Here is a 16,710-nt window from a genome sequence, read left to right as displayed (position 1 = left end):
AAAGCGAGGAATTTCATGGATCAGAGTCTGAAGATTCAATGCACTGATATATTTGATAGTTTGCATACAGAAGCTCTCCAAAAGAGATGCGACGTACCTTTCGTAGATTTCGATGCTTTCGGCATATTGGATTTAGCTGTCAGGCTTTAGCCTTGATTTTGATTGCTTAGCTTACTGTTGCCTTTGTTGCGAATGAAGGGCTTGAATGCCTTTCATGTTGAAGATTGCCGGACATCTCGTTAGAAAGAGACAAATATGTCGCAGGGGACGACTCACAGCGAACGTGGAGAGGAGAATATTGAATGATATCACGCGTCATTCCTACATCTCATACGCCACATACGTGACAAACAGTAGGACTGAAACTTATCGATGAGAGCAAAGTCGAGGCAAAAATTAAGAGAAATGTGTCCCCTTACAACGTACTCTATTGAAAGGACTCAAATTTTGCCAGATGTCGTATCGATCGCCCACACGGTACACTGCGAAAGTGACTATGAGAGATGATACGAGTTCCATGAGCCAAGATAATACGAGAGCGGATTAGAGCTGACTGATAGTCTCCGGCAGTACAATCCTTGTCGGATACGTGTTTTGACAGAATGCAGGCAGTATTGTCTGCCTAAGTGTGATGATTGGCCTCGGCATGCGTGCCCAATATAGTGCCTTTTAATATTTGGGGTTGTTTGACAGGCGACATATAGCTCAACACTCTGCTCGCTTACCACATTGAGAACACATGACTTTGAATTCCTTCCGATATCGTATGGATGAGCTGGAGTCACCATTTGTTTCTATGGGCATAGTTTCAGAGTAAATGAAAGTTTCAGTTTGACAGTTTGAAATGTGTTGTTTCAACATCAAGATTTTTGTCAAGAAGAAATGAAGTTTGAGCGATGCCATAGAGAGGCAAGAGATGAGAAAGTCCATAAACGTTACAGCAGTCCTGAAATGCTTGCGAGTCACGCCAAACACCACTTTCGGGGGGGTTGTCAGATTAGTTGACTTTACTGTTGTATAACCCGACCAATGCTGTAGACAATCATCAAGACCAAAAAAAGGATGTTGTGCTCATAAAGATATAGCCCACTACACTTTGGTTCACGACGAGCCTCAACGAATGTTAAGCAGCGAATAGAGACTTTGATGTCGCTCTGTCTCCAAAGTATGTCGTTTCTCGTTTCTAGAGAGTTTGGGAAGCACCTACAGCAACACACAGCATCCACACCCATCTTTCAAGAAGTACTCAGCTCTCGCACCGCTTACTCACCTGTTAATTCTTCGACCGGTTGCTTAAAAACCGACAAGGATGCAACACCACAAACAGGTTTCGAGCTTCTGAAAGTGCACTAAAAACCAGACCAGACCTTGTAAAAATCATTTTCTAATCATATTGATAAATTGCAATACATGAAACACACTCTTTTTCAAACCCTCACAATACTCATTTTTATAGTAACTCAGATTCGTTTAGCTAGGTGATCCAGCCAGTTCCTCAGTCATGGAAGACTTTCTTTGCTGAGCCACGAGCTTGGTCGCTGCCTGCGACCACATTGCTCTAGTCTTTTCAGATCTAACAGCTTCACCGAATCTAATCGAATTGAGAGTGGGAATGAATATCAATTTGACGACATGCTGGCTTGATTGTGCAAGAAAAGAAAGAGACAAAATAATCTCTACATCCATTATTCACGTCTTTACGGCTTTTTTAGCAACAACCCAATTTTACCTAGCCATCTTGATAGTATTCGAAAGTCCGGGATATGGAGAATGATATCCAGCCGCAAAAACAATTTTATCTCCAGTTTTCAACCCGATGGACTGTCCTGAAGGCGATGCAATTACATCCTTTTCTAAGTGTGAATTATTGTGAATAATCGAATGATTGTAGATCTTAAAATGATTTCCAATACCAGTCTGAGAATATATGGTATCCGTGTTTCGGGTCAATGGAATAGACACCATCTTGCCCATTCCACCACCTCGTTCAGGTGACGGTGGTCTGTACGGATCACCAACGGCTTGTGTTGGTGACGTTGGTGAGTGTCTATCCCAAGGCAGCGGCGAATCACGTCCATTGGAGCTGGTAGACAATTCTTCCTTGAGTTTGGAAATGCCATGTACTCCAACTGCCCCAACCCAAAAAAAACCAGTTATAATCTTTGTATCAACCAAGGCATTGTAGGATATGATTTCATTACCTCTCTTCACACGCATGGCACTGGACAATACCGGCAGAACACCATACAGAAGATTCAGCCTTCGGAAGATACTGGCAGTGGGTGTGACAGCCAACAGTGCATATGTTGGTCGGCGCTTTGAGCAGTATATGGCCATATCGCCACTTGTAGTGAATATGATCATAGCCTTCACATCGCCTTCTCGTCCTGCATCAGTGGCTGCATCTGCGATACTACATTGACAAACCAATGTAAATGCTTAAAAAAACCGTCTACCAGTTGATGCATTGCTTACGCATGTGCAAACTCGGATGGCAGTTTACGCCGTGCAGACACAGCACCTTTATCAGTGACAATAGGTGGGGCTAAAGTCAAAGAGTTAGTCTAAGAATGTCTAAGAATTAGTCATCGCTGCACTGGGTCTATACTTGCCTTGCATAAACACAGCGCCAGATTCGGCAGTTTGACAAATCGTACTACAGGGAGCAAGCAATGTAAATGGTAGGACAACCTTAAACTTGGCGAGACCATTGCTTACGCCATCTAAAAGTGTGGGATTTTATGTTGGAGATGAGTTACAATTCAAATATTTTGAGGAACAAGAAACCGCACAGTTGACGTACCATGGCAACAGTTTCAACAGGAAAGTCTCCAGTGGCCATCTCAGCAGACAACATGACGGCATCAGTACCATCGAACACAGCGTTTGCAACATCCGATACTTCTGCTCTGGTTGGTACCGGCGCATGAACCATCGACTCTAGCACTAGAACGTCAAGATTTGTTGAGACTTTGTTTTTGCCTTGCTACGTTTAACAAAAAACATCGAGAATCATACTTTGCGTGGCAGTAATAACCGGTTTCTCAGCCTGATTCGTCTTTCTAATCAACATCTTCTGCAGCACAGGTACTTGCTCCAATGAGCATTCAACTCCCAAATCACCACGAGCAACCATAATACCATCAGTGATTCGAATGATATCATCGATTTGATCCAAAGCTTGCGGCTTCTCGATTTTAGAGATGATATGTGGACGCCAGTCCTCCCTGTAAACGAAATTTGTCAAGAAAATGCCTTGACCTCGAGAAAAGTATAGAAATGACGTTCACACAGGAACAACACGCACTCGATTTCGTTATCTTCTTCTACAGTTCTCATGGGCTCTTCTACCCCGCTTGCAAGCGCTTCTGCTTTGAGACGGACAAGTTCCTCCTTATGACATTCAGTAAACAAGTCTAGGAGATCTTGTACGTCTTCTGGACGTTGGACAAAGCTAGAAAGAGGGTAGATAATTAGGTAGAGAATTAAGTTGTACTACCAAGCCAAGAAAAAGCAGCAAATATCGCGTCAAAATGTTATGAACCATTGTCGTGTTTTGGACATACTCGCCTGAGTGCGACATAGTCTAGTCTCATTTTGTACATATACTTGGCATCCCTCTTATCCTTTTCAGTCAAGGCAGGTAACGGAATTTTCAAGTCAGGTACATTGATACCTTTAAGATCTCGGTTTTAGTTCTGCGTGTCAAAGAACAATCATGGCCAGCCATTTGAATACCTTTGCGTGGCTTCAATTCTCCACCAGCAGTAACATGACAAACGATCTCATCGTCGTTGGTTCTGGAAACCATCTTCATGGCAATGTTTCCATCGTCAAGTAAGACACGATGACCAGGCTGCAAGTTCCGTACAATTTGATGAATGTCCGTAGTAATGATTCCTGGTTCGCCCAACTCTAGAGTTGAGCGGAGAAGTACGTTTGTGCCTGTCACAACTTGTATTGATGGAGCTCCTTTGAAGGCATTGCAACGGATTTTTGGGCCGCCCAAATCACCTGTTAGCATAAAGGAGGTTAGAGCCAAATATATACGGGGAACACTACTGTTGGTGTAAACAACGCCCTGTTTGTCTAAACGTACCAAGAATGGCAATAGCAAGATGAAGTTCCGCCGCAATAGATCGAATTTGATGTATAATTGGCGTTTGAGATTCTGGATCCGAGATATGACTAAAGTTGAGTCGGACAACATTCAATCCTGTATAATAACGTGAATGTGGTCAAAACTCATTTTGTGACATTCGAGCCGGTTCTAGCGTCATTGATTACCTGCCAAAAACAATTCCCGTAATTTGGAAACTGATCCAGGTCCCAAGGTGCCTCTACAAAATGCAATGAAAAGTATCAATAATTTTGCACGTTTTTGATGAAAGATGTTCAAGATTCCTTACACCTATTTTCAAAGAGGAGAATAGATTAGCGGAATGTACGTCGATAACAAGTACAAATAACGATACTCACAATTTTCGTTCTGCGAATGGCCTTGTCAGCAAAAAGTCGTGATGTGATGAGGTCTGACTGTGGTTGGGACATTTTCTGTTGTGAAGCTATTATTAGATACGTGCGGTACCAGTACCGATAAAAAGTATCAAACGTAATGCTCAATACTCACGAAAGTTTCTCCTTGCTTGTAGTCTGATTCTGCGATGTTCTTGAGTTTTTGCAACAATTTCAAGTTTCAATCTCAACGCATGAGCCGCATCAACCGCATCGACGTGGGGTTTCGCGTTTCAAACGCTTGCAATTCAAAAATCACGTTCATACTTTATTTCTTATTATTTGATATTTGATTTCAGGGCTGGAAGACTATCAGCTAGCAAAGATTCCGAGAGAAACTTCACAAAGTACATCCAAAAGAGTCCCACGTTATACACATATCAAAGCTTGCTACGACCACCAACAGGTTTATCTTCAGGATACCAACAAACAAATCGAGCGAACACAGGGTTAGCCTTGAGTCGTTCCAATTCGTCTGGAGCAAGGAACAATTGGAATGCAGCACCAGATTCACCACCTAGGTGTGGAGCCATGGGGAGAATGTAGCTGATGTACACGTATGGGCTCTTGGCGTGTACAGGACTAAGACAATGAAGGATACCTCTTCAGGTGGGATTGTTTGGATGCTCCACTTCACTAGCAAAACAGCTAGCGATTGCACTTACATGAATCCAATGGGCTTTCCAAATCCGAAATCAGCGTCGTAGAGGTCAAATCCTCTCCATGAAGTAAAGAAGAATCCCATAATTGACGGATCACTAAAGAAGGGGTGGGGGAAACGAATGTTGAGCATCAATGAGTCTCACACCCGGTCGTTTGCTGCATGGTTCAAACTTACGGAGTAGCAGGTCTAAAGTTTTTCATATACCCATTTAAATAATCTTCGGTCAATTCACAAATCCCATGACGAATAGCACACGCACCCATCCGAATCCCATCTTCACCATGCCCAATCAAATCATCAATCTGGAAATTACATGTACGTTCATGCATAGAAAGCCATGCATTACCAGAATAATCCATTTGCACAAGTGGTTTCTTCAACGAACGTAGATTGACGGGTGATCCGAAAATAGTCCTTGTTTTGAGGGTTCTGGCATTCGATGCCTGGGCGATAGACCACCAAAGCAACGCAGATAGGCAGTCGGATGCGGATACTTGGGAAGCGACGTGTTTCATGGGACCTTCTGGAAGTGGTAATGTATTTACGAATGCTTTGAGCGCCTTCATGGATGATGGCAAGACGTAAAAGTCTTCTAGGATTGGTTCGAGTGTTGCCATTGGAGGTGCGGCAGCAGGAGCAGAGACTGAAGCCGATGCGGGCTTCACTTGGGCGGCATGGATATGAGAAGGTACTTTCAAGACTGATGGGTCACGAGTGAATGGTTTGAAGGTTTCAGGGCTTTCACCGCGAGCTGCAGCCGCCCAGTCTTTTGTAAACTATTTGAATAAAAGGAACGTTAATGCGCAGGCTCCTTGATTTTCTTTAGTCCTACTACGTCCCAATATTCTGTGACAATGATGACTTGCCTGAAAGATGGCATGGCCATCCCAACATGAATGGAACATGGAATTAGTGACGACAATTCCGCCATCGCCTTATTGGTTTGGTAAAAGCGAGTCTAGTCAGCAATGCATACGTCAAACATAAACGAAACCTCTGATGCAAATTACCAAGAACATTGACACGAAGCCTCATAATCTCAATAGAAGTCCAAGTTTGATCAATAACCTGAGACAGAACAGGATACAAGGCATCAGGTACGACTTTGGCTGTAAAATTCGCCTGTTTCATGTCCTTCATTGTGAGATTCGGGAAGTCAGCAAACTCCAAATGGCATCCACGATCATTTTCACACAAGACCAAACGAGTAGGCGATTTTCGAATGACTGTTCCAGTGGTGAATCGGTAATGTGAGAGGGTTTTGACGAGAGCTGAAATCCAAAAGTCTGATGAAAGTCGAGTTTTGGGAGCATCAAAGAAATAAGCTTGGCGAACTAGAATATTTGAGAAGGAGATCAGTTTGCTGGTTATCATAATCCGATTCCCTTCACAGTGTTGCTCTTGCTTTCATCAGACTAGCGTCAGCTGAAAAACCAACAAGTAATGTCACTATGCTTACTGAATGTTTTCGCCATGGTGCTATCGATTAAATTCAAATCGTATGGCGCCGTTGGAGCCACTGAAGTTGGTGGTGCCTTGACTAGATGGATTTCACGTACGTTTGCCATTGCCATTATTACTGGATGTTGCTTGTTTGTGATTTAATTGTGTTTCGGAGTGATGATTCATCAAAATCCAAACTTCAATGGCAGAAATACGTCAGTGAGCCGATGTCATGGCCCGATTCCTTGCTGGCGAGCAGCCGGTATGATCACATCGTATAGACTATCTGCAAGAAAATCGTCTGCAATCGAATGGTTGCAAACATTGGTGCCGCAACAAGATATTACGACTGTGTAGAGGGAGGAGAATTGCCAGCGCATGAGCGAATCATATTTCCTCAACTTCGCGTCCTTAGGACAGCCGGGCAACATTGATTTCTTGCGACTTTTTGTGTTCTTGTCGCATTGTTGCTCAAAAATGTTTTTACTGTCATATTCACATTATATTTCACACTCATACATTCTGTTTCAGACTTTGCAGACTATCAAAGATTCCAACCCAAACACGTCACAACAGGCCTTAAGCACAATTACAAATTGCAACGCCCACCAATAGTTCCATCTTCATGGTACCAATGAGCAAATCTCGAAAAGACAGGATTGTTCTTGAGTCGTTCCACTTCTTCAGGAGCAAGACACAATTGGAATTCGGCACCAGCTTCACCGCCGTGTTCTGGAGCCATTGGGCGAATGTAGCCGACAATCACGTAAGGGTTTTTCGAGTGTTGTGGACTGTAAAGATGGATGATTTACAGTTATGTCAGCATTTGGTTGCTGTGCTTTGAGCTGGTCGCTATAAGCCAAAACAGTTTGCTAAACTGCTTACATGAATTCAACCGGCTTTCCAAATCCGAAATCAGTATCATAGACGCCAAACCCTCTCCATGAGGTGAAGAAGCACCCGAGAATGGACATATCACTAAGGAAGACATTGGTGAGCTGGTTAGGGTTCGAAGTCCTCTATATTGTTCTTTGTGGCGACACTTACGGAATAGGAACAGTATTCTTTTCCAAAAACCCTCTCAGATAATCCTCAGTCAACTCACAGATCCCCTGACGAATAGCACAAGCACCCATTCGAATCCCATCCTCACGACCAACCAAATCATCAATTTGGAATTTAGCGGTCCGCTCATGCATAGACAGCCATGCATTACCGACATAGTCCATGGGTACAAGTGGCTTCTGCAGCGTACGCATATTGACTGGGTATGCGAAGATAGTCTTTGATTTCCTGGCTCTTGCATTTGATGCCTGCACGACAGACCACCAGACAAGGGCAGACAAGCAATCGGATGTTGACACTTGGTTGGCAGCCTTTTGCATGGGACCATCTGGAAGTGGTAATGAGCATACGTATGCTTTGAGGGATTTCATGGATGCGGGTGAAACGTAGAAGTTTTCTAGGACTTGTGGAGTTGCTGGGGGAGCTGGTAGTGCTGGTGCGGCAGCGGCTGGTGCAGCTACTGGAGCTGACGCGGGCTTGAATCGGTTGGCTTCGACAGGGGCTTCGACAGGTTTACTAGTAGTAGCAGCAGTTGCTTTCAAGATTGATGCATCACGAGTAACTGGTTTGATGGTTTCTCCACGAGCTACAGCAGCCCAGTCCTTTATGAACTAGAAAAGATATTGCGTTATTTGGAATGACCCATGTATAGTTTTTTGTGGCGTGTAATATAATTGGTACTTGCCTGAAACATGGCGTGCCCATCCCATACAGAATGAAACATAGATGGAGAGAGTACAATTCCACCATCGCCTATTATTACAAATTAGTAGGTCTGTTAGTAAAGCTAATATAAAAAGAAGGCGAAAAAAGCTAATATATAGAACATAAGATATCTTACCAAGAACAGTAATACGAATCCTCAACAGCTCAATAGAAGTCCAAGTCTCATCAGCAGTAGCCAGAGAGGCGGTAGGATACAAAACATCAGGCACAACACTCGGACTAAATCTCTTGTCCCTCAACTCCTTCAACGTGAGATTGGGCAAATCAGCAAACTCGACATGGCATCCCCGTTCATTTTCACACAGAACCAGACGAGTTGGAGAGTGTCGAATGACTGTTCCAGTAAGGAATCGATATTCGGAGAGTGTTTTTGAGAGAGATGAAATCCAAAAGTCTGTTGAGAGTGGTGTTTTCGGAGCTTCGAAAAAGTAGGCTGGGCGAACTGTTGATCAAACAAAGGTTAGGTAATAATTGAAAGCAGTAACGATGCAGAATCATTCGCAAGTTGGCCCTGGCATTCAAAACAGACAAGGAAACAGCAAACGAGACAAGAGCTTACTGAGGAATTTAGCGAGTGTGCTGTCCAACACGTTTAAATCATAAGATGGCTTTGGAGCGACTTGAGGAGTTGGTAGAGCCTTGACTAGATGAGTTTCACGTACGGTTGCCATTGTTATGAAATGTTGATTGATGACTTGTTTAGAGTTGGTGATTCGCTGAAATTCCAAACTTCAGTGGTGGAAACACGTCCGCGCAGACCCATAATCGGATTATTTGATGGAGGACATCATAGAGTCTCTCTGCGATCGACGGCGATCGATATGATAAATTCCTCCAAAAATGATTTTCCATGTCCACATTTACATGCATTTATTTGTGCGACTACACACAACGAGGCGAACTAACGTAAAGACCTATTACGAAACATGGCAACCATTGAGTTCCATTACGACATCGTTTGTCCATTCGCTTATATCGGTAAATACATCGCTCTAGACTGTTATGTTGCGTTGAATACATTAAGTCAATCTAACTACTTCGTCATTTATCACCAGGCTCTCTCAGAGTCGAAGACGTAGCCAAGCGATGTGGAGCTACTCTCATCTGGAAACCATCTCTCTTGGGAGGAATCTACGATCTAACCAAAGCTCCACAAGGCAAAAACGGATCAGCATCAGACATTGTAGTAATCCCTAAACGCAAACTAGGCAACGAGGACTTCCAACGTACCATCAAACGATTTAATATCCCCCTGAAATACCATCCCAATCATCCTGTAAAATCATTGATGGCCATGAGAATGCTACATGCCCTACCACAAAAATATATACCTGCTCTCTCTCATGTGCTATATGAAGCTTACTGGGTCAAGAATCTAAATATCGCAGACACAAGTGTCTTGATTGAATTGGCTCAACCATGGGCGCAGCACTTTAAAGTCCCATTGAACGCTCAGCTATTTAGCAACCAAGAATTGAGTGATTCGCTCCGTAGAATGACAGAACTCGCTGTTGATCGAGGATGCTTTGGTGTCCCTGGTTTCTGGTAAGATCTTCGTCTCCGTGCTTCTAGGCTGCAACGCTCTTAGAAACGTTGATTTAGGTGTTATGGCAGCAGAAGTCTTTTAAAACCAGCAAGATTGTTCTGGGGACAAGATCGCTTGCATTTTGTTGAAGGGTACTTTTTCAACAAGAGTATTCCCTCCTACAGAGTAATCGCTCCTCAAACGCTAGTTAAACCACGTAAATTGACATTATACTATGATTTCTCGTCACCGTGGAGTTTCCTTGGCTATACACAAATGGGTCGCATTCAAGATGAGTGTGGCCCACTGCTGAAAGTGGAATTGGTGCCTATACTTGTTGGCGGACTATTCAGAGAGTACGCTATTTCATAAACGGTGGCGTCAACGTCGGTGCAAGGTCATTAATATCTCTCTCATTTTAGCATTGGAACGCCGATTGTCCCATCTCTCGTAACTAGCAAAGTAAAAGCTGCCTACGGTAGCAAGGACAACAAGGATTGGGCAGAGTACTGGAGTGGACTGGAACACGCTGTTACTGGTAAAGGTCAAACTGTAGTCCAAGTCAAGTGCGTATTGGTTTTGTCTTCAAAAGTTTCACGTCTTTTCCTTTTATCGAGTCTTGCTCATTCTCATTCATCGTTTCAGCTGGCCAACCCAATTCCCAATTCGAACTGTGACTCCCCTCCGAATGGCATGTTCGCTCATGAACGATCCCGTACAACTGAAACGCTTCAGCGATGTTGTCTACTGGGCCACATGGCACCGTAACATTAATACCGGAGATCCAGTAGCTCTGAAGAAACTATTGGATGAGAATGGTTTTGATAGTAAAGCACTCTTTGCTGCTTCTGAAACCAAGGAAGCCAAAGATCGTTTGATTGCCCACAACAACCGTGCTATGGCTGAAGGTCTATGTGGCGTTCCATCATTCCAGGTCGATGGTGGTGAAGTCGTTTGGGGACAGGTAAGATCCCTGCTGATAGAAATTCATTGTTGTCTTGTTTGTTCCAACTTTGGGTTCGACAACGGAATGCCAATGGTTGTATTACTAACCGCTTTAAATGAATATTTAGGATCGTATTGATCACCTACTAGACATGATTCATGGTTGGAAGGGAGCTGATCCAACACGAGGTGTTAGCACTGACAGTGCTCAACCACGATTGTAGTTTAGCGTGTTTTGCAGTACGTAGCAAAGGCGACTTTAGCTTTAAAGAATAAGACTTGTCTACCATTTAAGTTTACCGGCTTTCGTTTGTTTTGTTTCGACGCGCCGGTTGGCTTCCTGCTCAAAACGAACACCGATTTTTTTTATAACATGAAACAAGCACTGTTCAAACCAAACGTTTTCGAGGGTAGTATTAAAATCTTCTTTTGTGAAGAACGATAAGTATGTACAAACTTCACAACTAACCAGACTAGCTTGACGAAACTAGTACACTAAGTAAAAATTTCACAGTACAACTACTACACGAAGTAAAAGTTTTACAGGAAACTCTGTTCCGACGATGCAGTATATCGTGGATTCTTGTTATTGCCGGTGTTGTTATGACTATTTCCTCCATAAGCCTTCTTAGGTGCCTTGTAATCCGAGTACATTGATGGCGGATGAGATGGATGGTTGCTTGTATACAGCGACGACCTCCTCCTCATAGTGGTCATGTAGGCATCATTGCTTGATTCGTTGGCGACAGAAACTCGAGCTGGGTTTAGGTGCTCGTCCAGACCAAGACAAGCGAGTGGGAATACGCCTTCACGTTTGATTGTTACGTTGCGACCTGAGGTTGGCGAGGTAAGATGTTAATGAGACTGCGTTTTACGTACCGAAATAAGGCAAAAAAAATGTGTCTGAATCTGTCGGTGCATTGTTCAGGGAACTTACCCATAGCCCAACCATCATCGTATGATTCAATAATGTGCACCTCGTCGTCAACACTGATTTGAATTTCATCTTCCAAAGTCTACAAGGTTGTGATGATAGAGGTAGCAATCAACAGTTGTTGCAAACAAAAACATGAATACACAACAACAAGCACTTACAGGAATGTAATTGGCTATGGCACGATGAGTCTCGACATTCTTCTTTCCAAAGAACTTTTGGAAGATACCCTTAGATCCATTACCACCTTTTACATGTGCGGCAGTGACGGGAGTGACAGCACCAGACGAGGCCAGAGCAGCTGGACTGTACGATATATCCTTGTCTTGGTAACTATCATGTTTACGCGACCCATAACCACCTTCAATTTCAACCTTGTTCTTCTTTTTCATACCCAGCATGTTCTTTGTCGCCTCGCCCCAATCAGTGATGCCTTTACGACGACCAAGCATACAGCAACCAACAATCGAGATGACTGTGAGGACAGTCACGATAATGGCTGAAGCGATGGTAAAGAAGCTTTGACCAAATATCTTGTTGTTTGTAGCAGCCATAGTCATTGTAGCTACTGGAGCTGTTGTGGTTCCAGCTACTGTAACGGTAGTTCCAGTTGGACCACCGCCAGTGCAACATGTATCTGCTGGTGTGGCAGCACAATAAGCGGTGAATTCAGCCATTGTAAAGAAGCCACAGCGTGTGGTTTCTAATACACTTGATTCGGCAGCGACACATCCTGTTGTTGTTGAAGTACCGGTTGAGCATAATGTTTTATAATATCCTAGAGTCAGGGTTCGGGATGCTGAAGATGCAGTATCTGGAGATGCTTTACATATTGCGGGGTTGGCGAATAGGTTGGTTAAGCTGCTTATAGCAGCGGAACATGTTGCAGAGCATAACATTTTTGTTGGTGGGGTGCATCCTGCGGTTGCTGATTGGGATACTAGTAGTGCACAGAATGTAGAAATCTAGGTATGAGGCATGGTTAGCATACGGGGTTGCTCAAATTTGTGTCGTTGAAAGGGTTGTCGACATAACAACGGTATCGGCTCAACGAATCGAGTTTGATAAAGCAGCGAATCGGCCTGTCTGACGTACATGATATCTTTGTCCAGTACCATTATACTATTATAAGAACCTGATTATGTCAGTTTCAACATCACAAATAGGTCAACCACTCATGAATTCGAGCTCACGTTTGGACATCCATAACTGGCAGCGAAAGACTGGCTGTATATCGAATTATTATCAAATCTTCCACGCATATAGGCATCGAATGAATTCACATCAGTATATCCCGCAGCCGGGGCAATGAAATCCTAATAAAAGATGTTAAGATGTGACTAATTACTGAGAGCAAGATAGAGGGTACTTACATTAGAGAATTGACTGCAGGTCGTGCTTCCAGTAAGCTGGAAGCAGTTCTGAGCTATAGCTGTTGGTATTATCAGCAGTAACAGAGTAATTATGGTCATCTTGAATGAAACGGTCGAGAGTTTTGTTTTATGAGGTCACAAGGTTGAAAGAGAAGTAAGGCCGCCGCAGATATCAATAATTTAGGTACGATCCGATATATATGGCCTCCTTCCGTTGTCGCCTTCTCTATTATTCAATGGCCTGTTTCGATTGAGTGTGTGTGATAGCTTGATGAAACGAAACGGGCACTCGTGACGGTGAGGAGGTTCACAGGAAACGCTATGCAATGGAAGCTACTTTTGAAATATGAGACTTGCTCCCCAGAGCATTTGACGCGAGAATACCTTGTCTTTGTTGCAATTTTGCAAAGTGCGTGACGCAAAGACCGTTTCTGACCTTGAAACTTAGAGTGAAGGAGCAGTTTCTCATATCCTCATCCAAACGAGTGAGATCACAGCAGATTCATGGTTGTATTGAGCGGGATAGAGAAGGTGGATAACTGGTGTGGCTTGTATGCAAGATATGTTCAACATTGCTGATGCGAATCTGGAGCACCAACAGCAATACCAATAGTCTGCCATGAGAGTAATTCACTTGTTTGTGTGAGCTTTAATATCCTATTGCCCATGTACGCTGCCTGTCAGTATCTGTGTTAGTAAATCGCATTGTGATACCTTACTCGTTGTAATCCGTGTTGTCTCGTTAAACTTTCCACGACAGAACAGGACACCGTGAAGAGAACTGGCGAGTAAGCCATTGCCATCGATATTAGTCGCCGAATCGTGCATGCATTTGCGCGTTACTGTTCTAATTTATGCTTTTGAACGAATCGCCATTTCTAACGACAAAGTCACTACTCCGTACTTACGTAGAACAAGCAATGGCAAACAAGACTAAATTCCCTGCCCCGATTGAACTTTATCACGCTCACATATGCTTCCCAGCACACACTGTGGAGTCAGTACAAGCTGCTGTGGATCTGAGGAAGAAGATTGTCGAAAGATACCCAGACCTGTAAGCAAGATTCATTTTGTAACGCCATCCAATGAAGCTGAAATTGAGGTTCCTATAGATTTTGCTCCCCACTATACCCACCGGTCGGTGTAAGTTTCCTACTTTGAACAATTTGCACTTGAAATCACGCACTAGAAGCCATACCACAGCAACCATCTCTTGATTCTACTGCCAAATCAAGTGACATTGTGTCCTCACTATTTCTATCTAGCCTTTTATCATTCCTATGCTGCAAGTTATAGTACCGAATGATCCAGCTGTATGGGTGCGTGAAACACAACACCTCGCTACAACTTTGGATACAATCTAACTCACATTCACGCTTTCCTCAGGGTGAATTCAGTGCATGGCTCACCTTACAACGACATCCAGCTCACAGCATACTCTTCCACCCTGTCACAAACTCTCACCATTACTCTGAGATCGCCCATATACGTCACGACCACATTGACTTAGCCATGTGGGTTGGTCCTGTAATTCCGCTAGAACTCAATTTTGGCAACTGCATGTCGTATCTTGAGAATTTGCCGACAGCATATCAGCCTGTTGCTAACGCAATGGGTATTGCACGTGTACATGAGGAGAAGAAGATTGAGGAGATACTTGGAAAACTCAGCAGTAAAGAGCAAATGATGTTCGCACCGCTGAGCAGTCAAGAGCAAATGATGAATACCAAACCCAAAAACAAAATGTAAAGATATGTGATTTTAATCCAGTAGGAGGTCCATTTTTATGTCATTAGACATTGGGTATTAGATCTATCTATAAATGCGACAATAAGTTTTGTTCGGCAGCGAGTGTCTTCACTGTGAGCATGGCTTCTCGAAGAGATTGCTGCAAATCTTCAAAAGATTCCAAACCGATTGATACTCGGCAGATGCCTGGAGCGATTTTTGGGTCTACACATGACATGATTCGTTAGTACATCGTTCCATTGTATTGTATTTCACTGTCATTTGTTGTGTACATACCAATAGCAGCACGCCATTCAATCAAAGACTCGGCTCCTCCCAATGAAGTAGCATTCACAAAATATTTCAATCGAGTCACAATCAGTCGTGCATAGTGATGTGATGTAAACTCGACACTGAAAACGCCAGAAAATCCATCGTGTTGCTTCAATGCGATTTCGTGTCCTGGAGTTCCAGGTACTGAGCCATGCCAAACTCGTGCTACGATGTCCAGACATGGTTCACTCTTGCTATTTAGCCATTGAGATAGTCGAGTAGCAGTTTCAGATTGTTTCCTCACTCGAACTTCAAGCGATCTGTCGATTGAAAATTATGAGAAATGTGATGGGTAAAACTCGTCCATGGACTATGAAGCTTACCGAAGTGAACGCAAGAGAAGGAATGCCTCTAAGCTTCCCATCACAGCACCAGAATATACACGATCCGACGCTAATCCTGAAGCGACTTTTGGATCCTTGGCCACCAATACACCTCCCTAATAACAAAAATCAAGTTGAAAGAGCTGTCAAGGTCAATTGGGGTTGGCGCAGTGTGAGTTTATTGAGTCCAATCAAGTTGACATTTCTCAAAACTAGCTGCGTCAACAGCAGCGTCGGTTTGCGGCTTCAAAGCTTACAAGCAAGTCAGAATGACCACCCAGAAATTTGGTTGTCGAATGCATCACAATGTCTGCACCAAGTGCCAATGCGTATTGAATAGGCGGGGGTGCAAAAGTGGCGTCCACGATCTAACGAGTATGTAAATAATCAGTTTCAGAGATTTCTACACAAATCAATCCGACCCCTCAAAGACACACATACCAACGTAGATCCTTCAGGTCGTAATTTAGCATACTTTTCAACATCATCGATTTCACCTCTCGGATTTCGTGGTGACTCGAGCCATAAAAGATCACCAGCTTTGAAAGCAGAAAAGTTTGAAGGCATCTCTTCCCAGTATTTGATTTCTACTTGACGGTTTCGAGCATACAGTTCCAGAACTCCGTGGGTACCATGATAGCCTTCTCTTGACATAAACACTCGTTTCGGTTGAAGATATTGGACTGCACCAGTAACTGCAGAAAGTCCACTCGCGTAAGTTACAGCGTGGCCTCCTTCTACTGCTCCTAGAACTTGTTCCAATCTAATGACATGGATTAGATCAAGTTGACAGGTGTCATTGACGTTCGCAAAAACAAACCTGTCTCGTGTATCTGATGAGTCTCGAGAGTAAATATGTCCATTTCCAGCAGCTCTAGTCCAAGAATCACCGTTGAGACCATCGGAGGATGATTTGTCTGATGGAAGGTATCCCAGTGATCGAGCCTGGCGATCATTCCATTCAGGCGAATAGCGATGGGTGGAGGTGACGGAGATCTTCGGAGCGACATCAGACTCATTTGAAGAGTCAGCATGAATACTCAGAGTTGATAGAGCAGCCTTCATAAGTGGTTTCGGTGCCATTTTTCTAGTTTTGAAGAGTCAGACACGACGTGAGACAGACGCAAGATGGTGGA

At 43.6% G+C, this 16,710-nt stretch overlaps 5 protein-coding genes across 5 annotated transcripts; 1 reads left to right on the top strand and 4 right to left on the bottom strand.

Moving 5' to 3' along the window:
* Positions 1-1,470: 1,470 nt before the first annotated feature.
* Positions 1,471-6,753, bottom strand: SmJEL517_g03876 (pyruvate kinase; the record flags this gene model as incomplete). The annotated part of the gene is made up of 17 exons (XM_031169804.1): positions 1,471-1,591; positions 1,730-1,853; positions 1,914-2,129; positions 2,202-2,413; positions 2,476-2,564; positions 2,804-2,946; positions 3,019-3,227; positions 3,308-3,495; positions 3,567-3,676; positions 3,739-4,014; positions 4,100-4,216; positions 4,288-4,340; positions 4,960-5,097; positions 5,181-5,273; positions 5,354-5,955; positions 6,248-6,513; positions 6,639-6,753. The coding sequence occupies 17 exons, from the start codon at positions 6,751-6,753 to the stop codon at positions 1,471-1,473; spliced, it is 3,072 nt and encodes a 1,023-aa protein (XP_031024234.1).
* A 458-nt stretch (positions 6,754-7,211) lies between these two features.
* On the bottom strand, positions 7,212-9,084 carry SmJEL517_g03875 (uncharacterized protein; the record flags this gene model as incomplete). The annotated part of the gene is made up of 6 exons (XM_031169803.1): positions 7,212-7,413; positions 7,508-7,600; positions 7,670-8,298; positions 8,400-8,440; positions 8,529-8,855; positions 8,973-9,084. The coding sequence occupies 6 exons, from the start codon at positions 9,082-9,084 to the stop codon at positions 7,212-7,214; spliced, it is 1,404 nt and encodes a 467-aa protein (XP_031024235.1).
* Positions 9,085-11,423: 2,339 nt separating this feature from the next.
* Positions 11,424-13,289, bottom strand: SmJEL517_g03874 (uncharacterized protein; the record flags this gene model as incomplete). The annotated part of the gene is made up of 6 exons (XM_031169802.1): positions 11,424-11,716; positions 11,821-11,899; positions 11,979-12,782; positions 12,913-12,939; positions 13,011-13,133; positions 13,191-13,289. The coding sequence occupies 6 exons, from the start codon at positions 13,287-13,289 to the stop codon at positions 11,424-11,426; spliced, it is 1,425 nt and encodes a 474-aa protein (XP_031024236.1).
* Positions 13,290-14,110: 821 nt separating this feature from the next.
* On the top strand, positions 14,111-14,939 carry SmJEL517_g03873 (uncharacterized protein; the record flags this gene model as incomplete). Its single annotated transcript, XM_031169801.1, has 4 exons — positions 14,111-14,244; positions 14,303-14,333; positions 14,456-14,509; positions 14,577-14,939. 4 exons carry the CDS (start codon positions 14,111-14,113, stop codon positions 14,937-14,939), a joined length of 582 nt encoding a protein of 193 aa, XP_031024229.1.
* Positions 14,940-15,006: 67 nt separating this feature from the next.
* SmJEL517_g03872 (uncharacterized protein) lies at positions 15,007-16,657 on the bottom strand (the record flags this gene model as incomplete). Its single annotated transcript, XM_031169800.1, has 6 exons — positions 15,007-15,143; positions 15,216-15,511; positions 15,575-15,690; positions 15,832-15,942; positions 16,016-16,337; positions 16,395-16,657. The coding sequence occupies 6 exons, from the start codon at positions 16,655-16,657 to the stop codon at positions 15,007-15,009; spliced, it is 1,245 nt and encodes a 414-aa protein (XP_031024230.1).
* Positions 16,658-16,710: the final 53 nt, after the last annotated feature.

Source organism: Synchytrium microbalum (genome assembly GCF_006535985.1).
Source record: "Synchytrium microbalum strain JEL517 chromosome Unknown SmJEL517_scf0022, whole genome shotgun sequence".
NCBI lineage: Eukaryota > Fungi > Chytridiomycota > Chytridiomycetes > Synchytriales > Synchytriaceae > Synchytrium > Synchytrium microbalum.
Note: the sequence above shows the minus strand (reverse complement) of the source record. Positions and strands in the feature narration are given on the sequence as shown.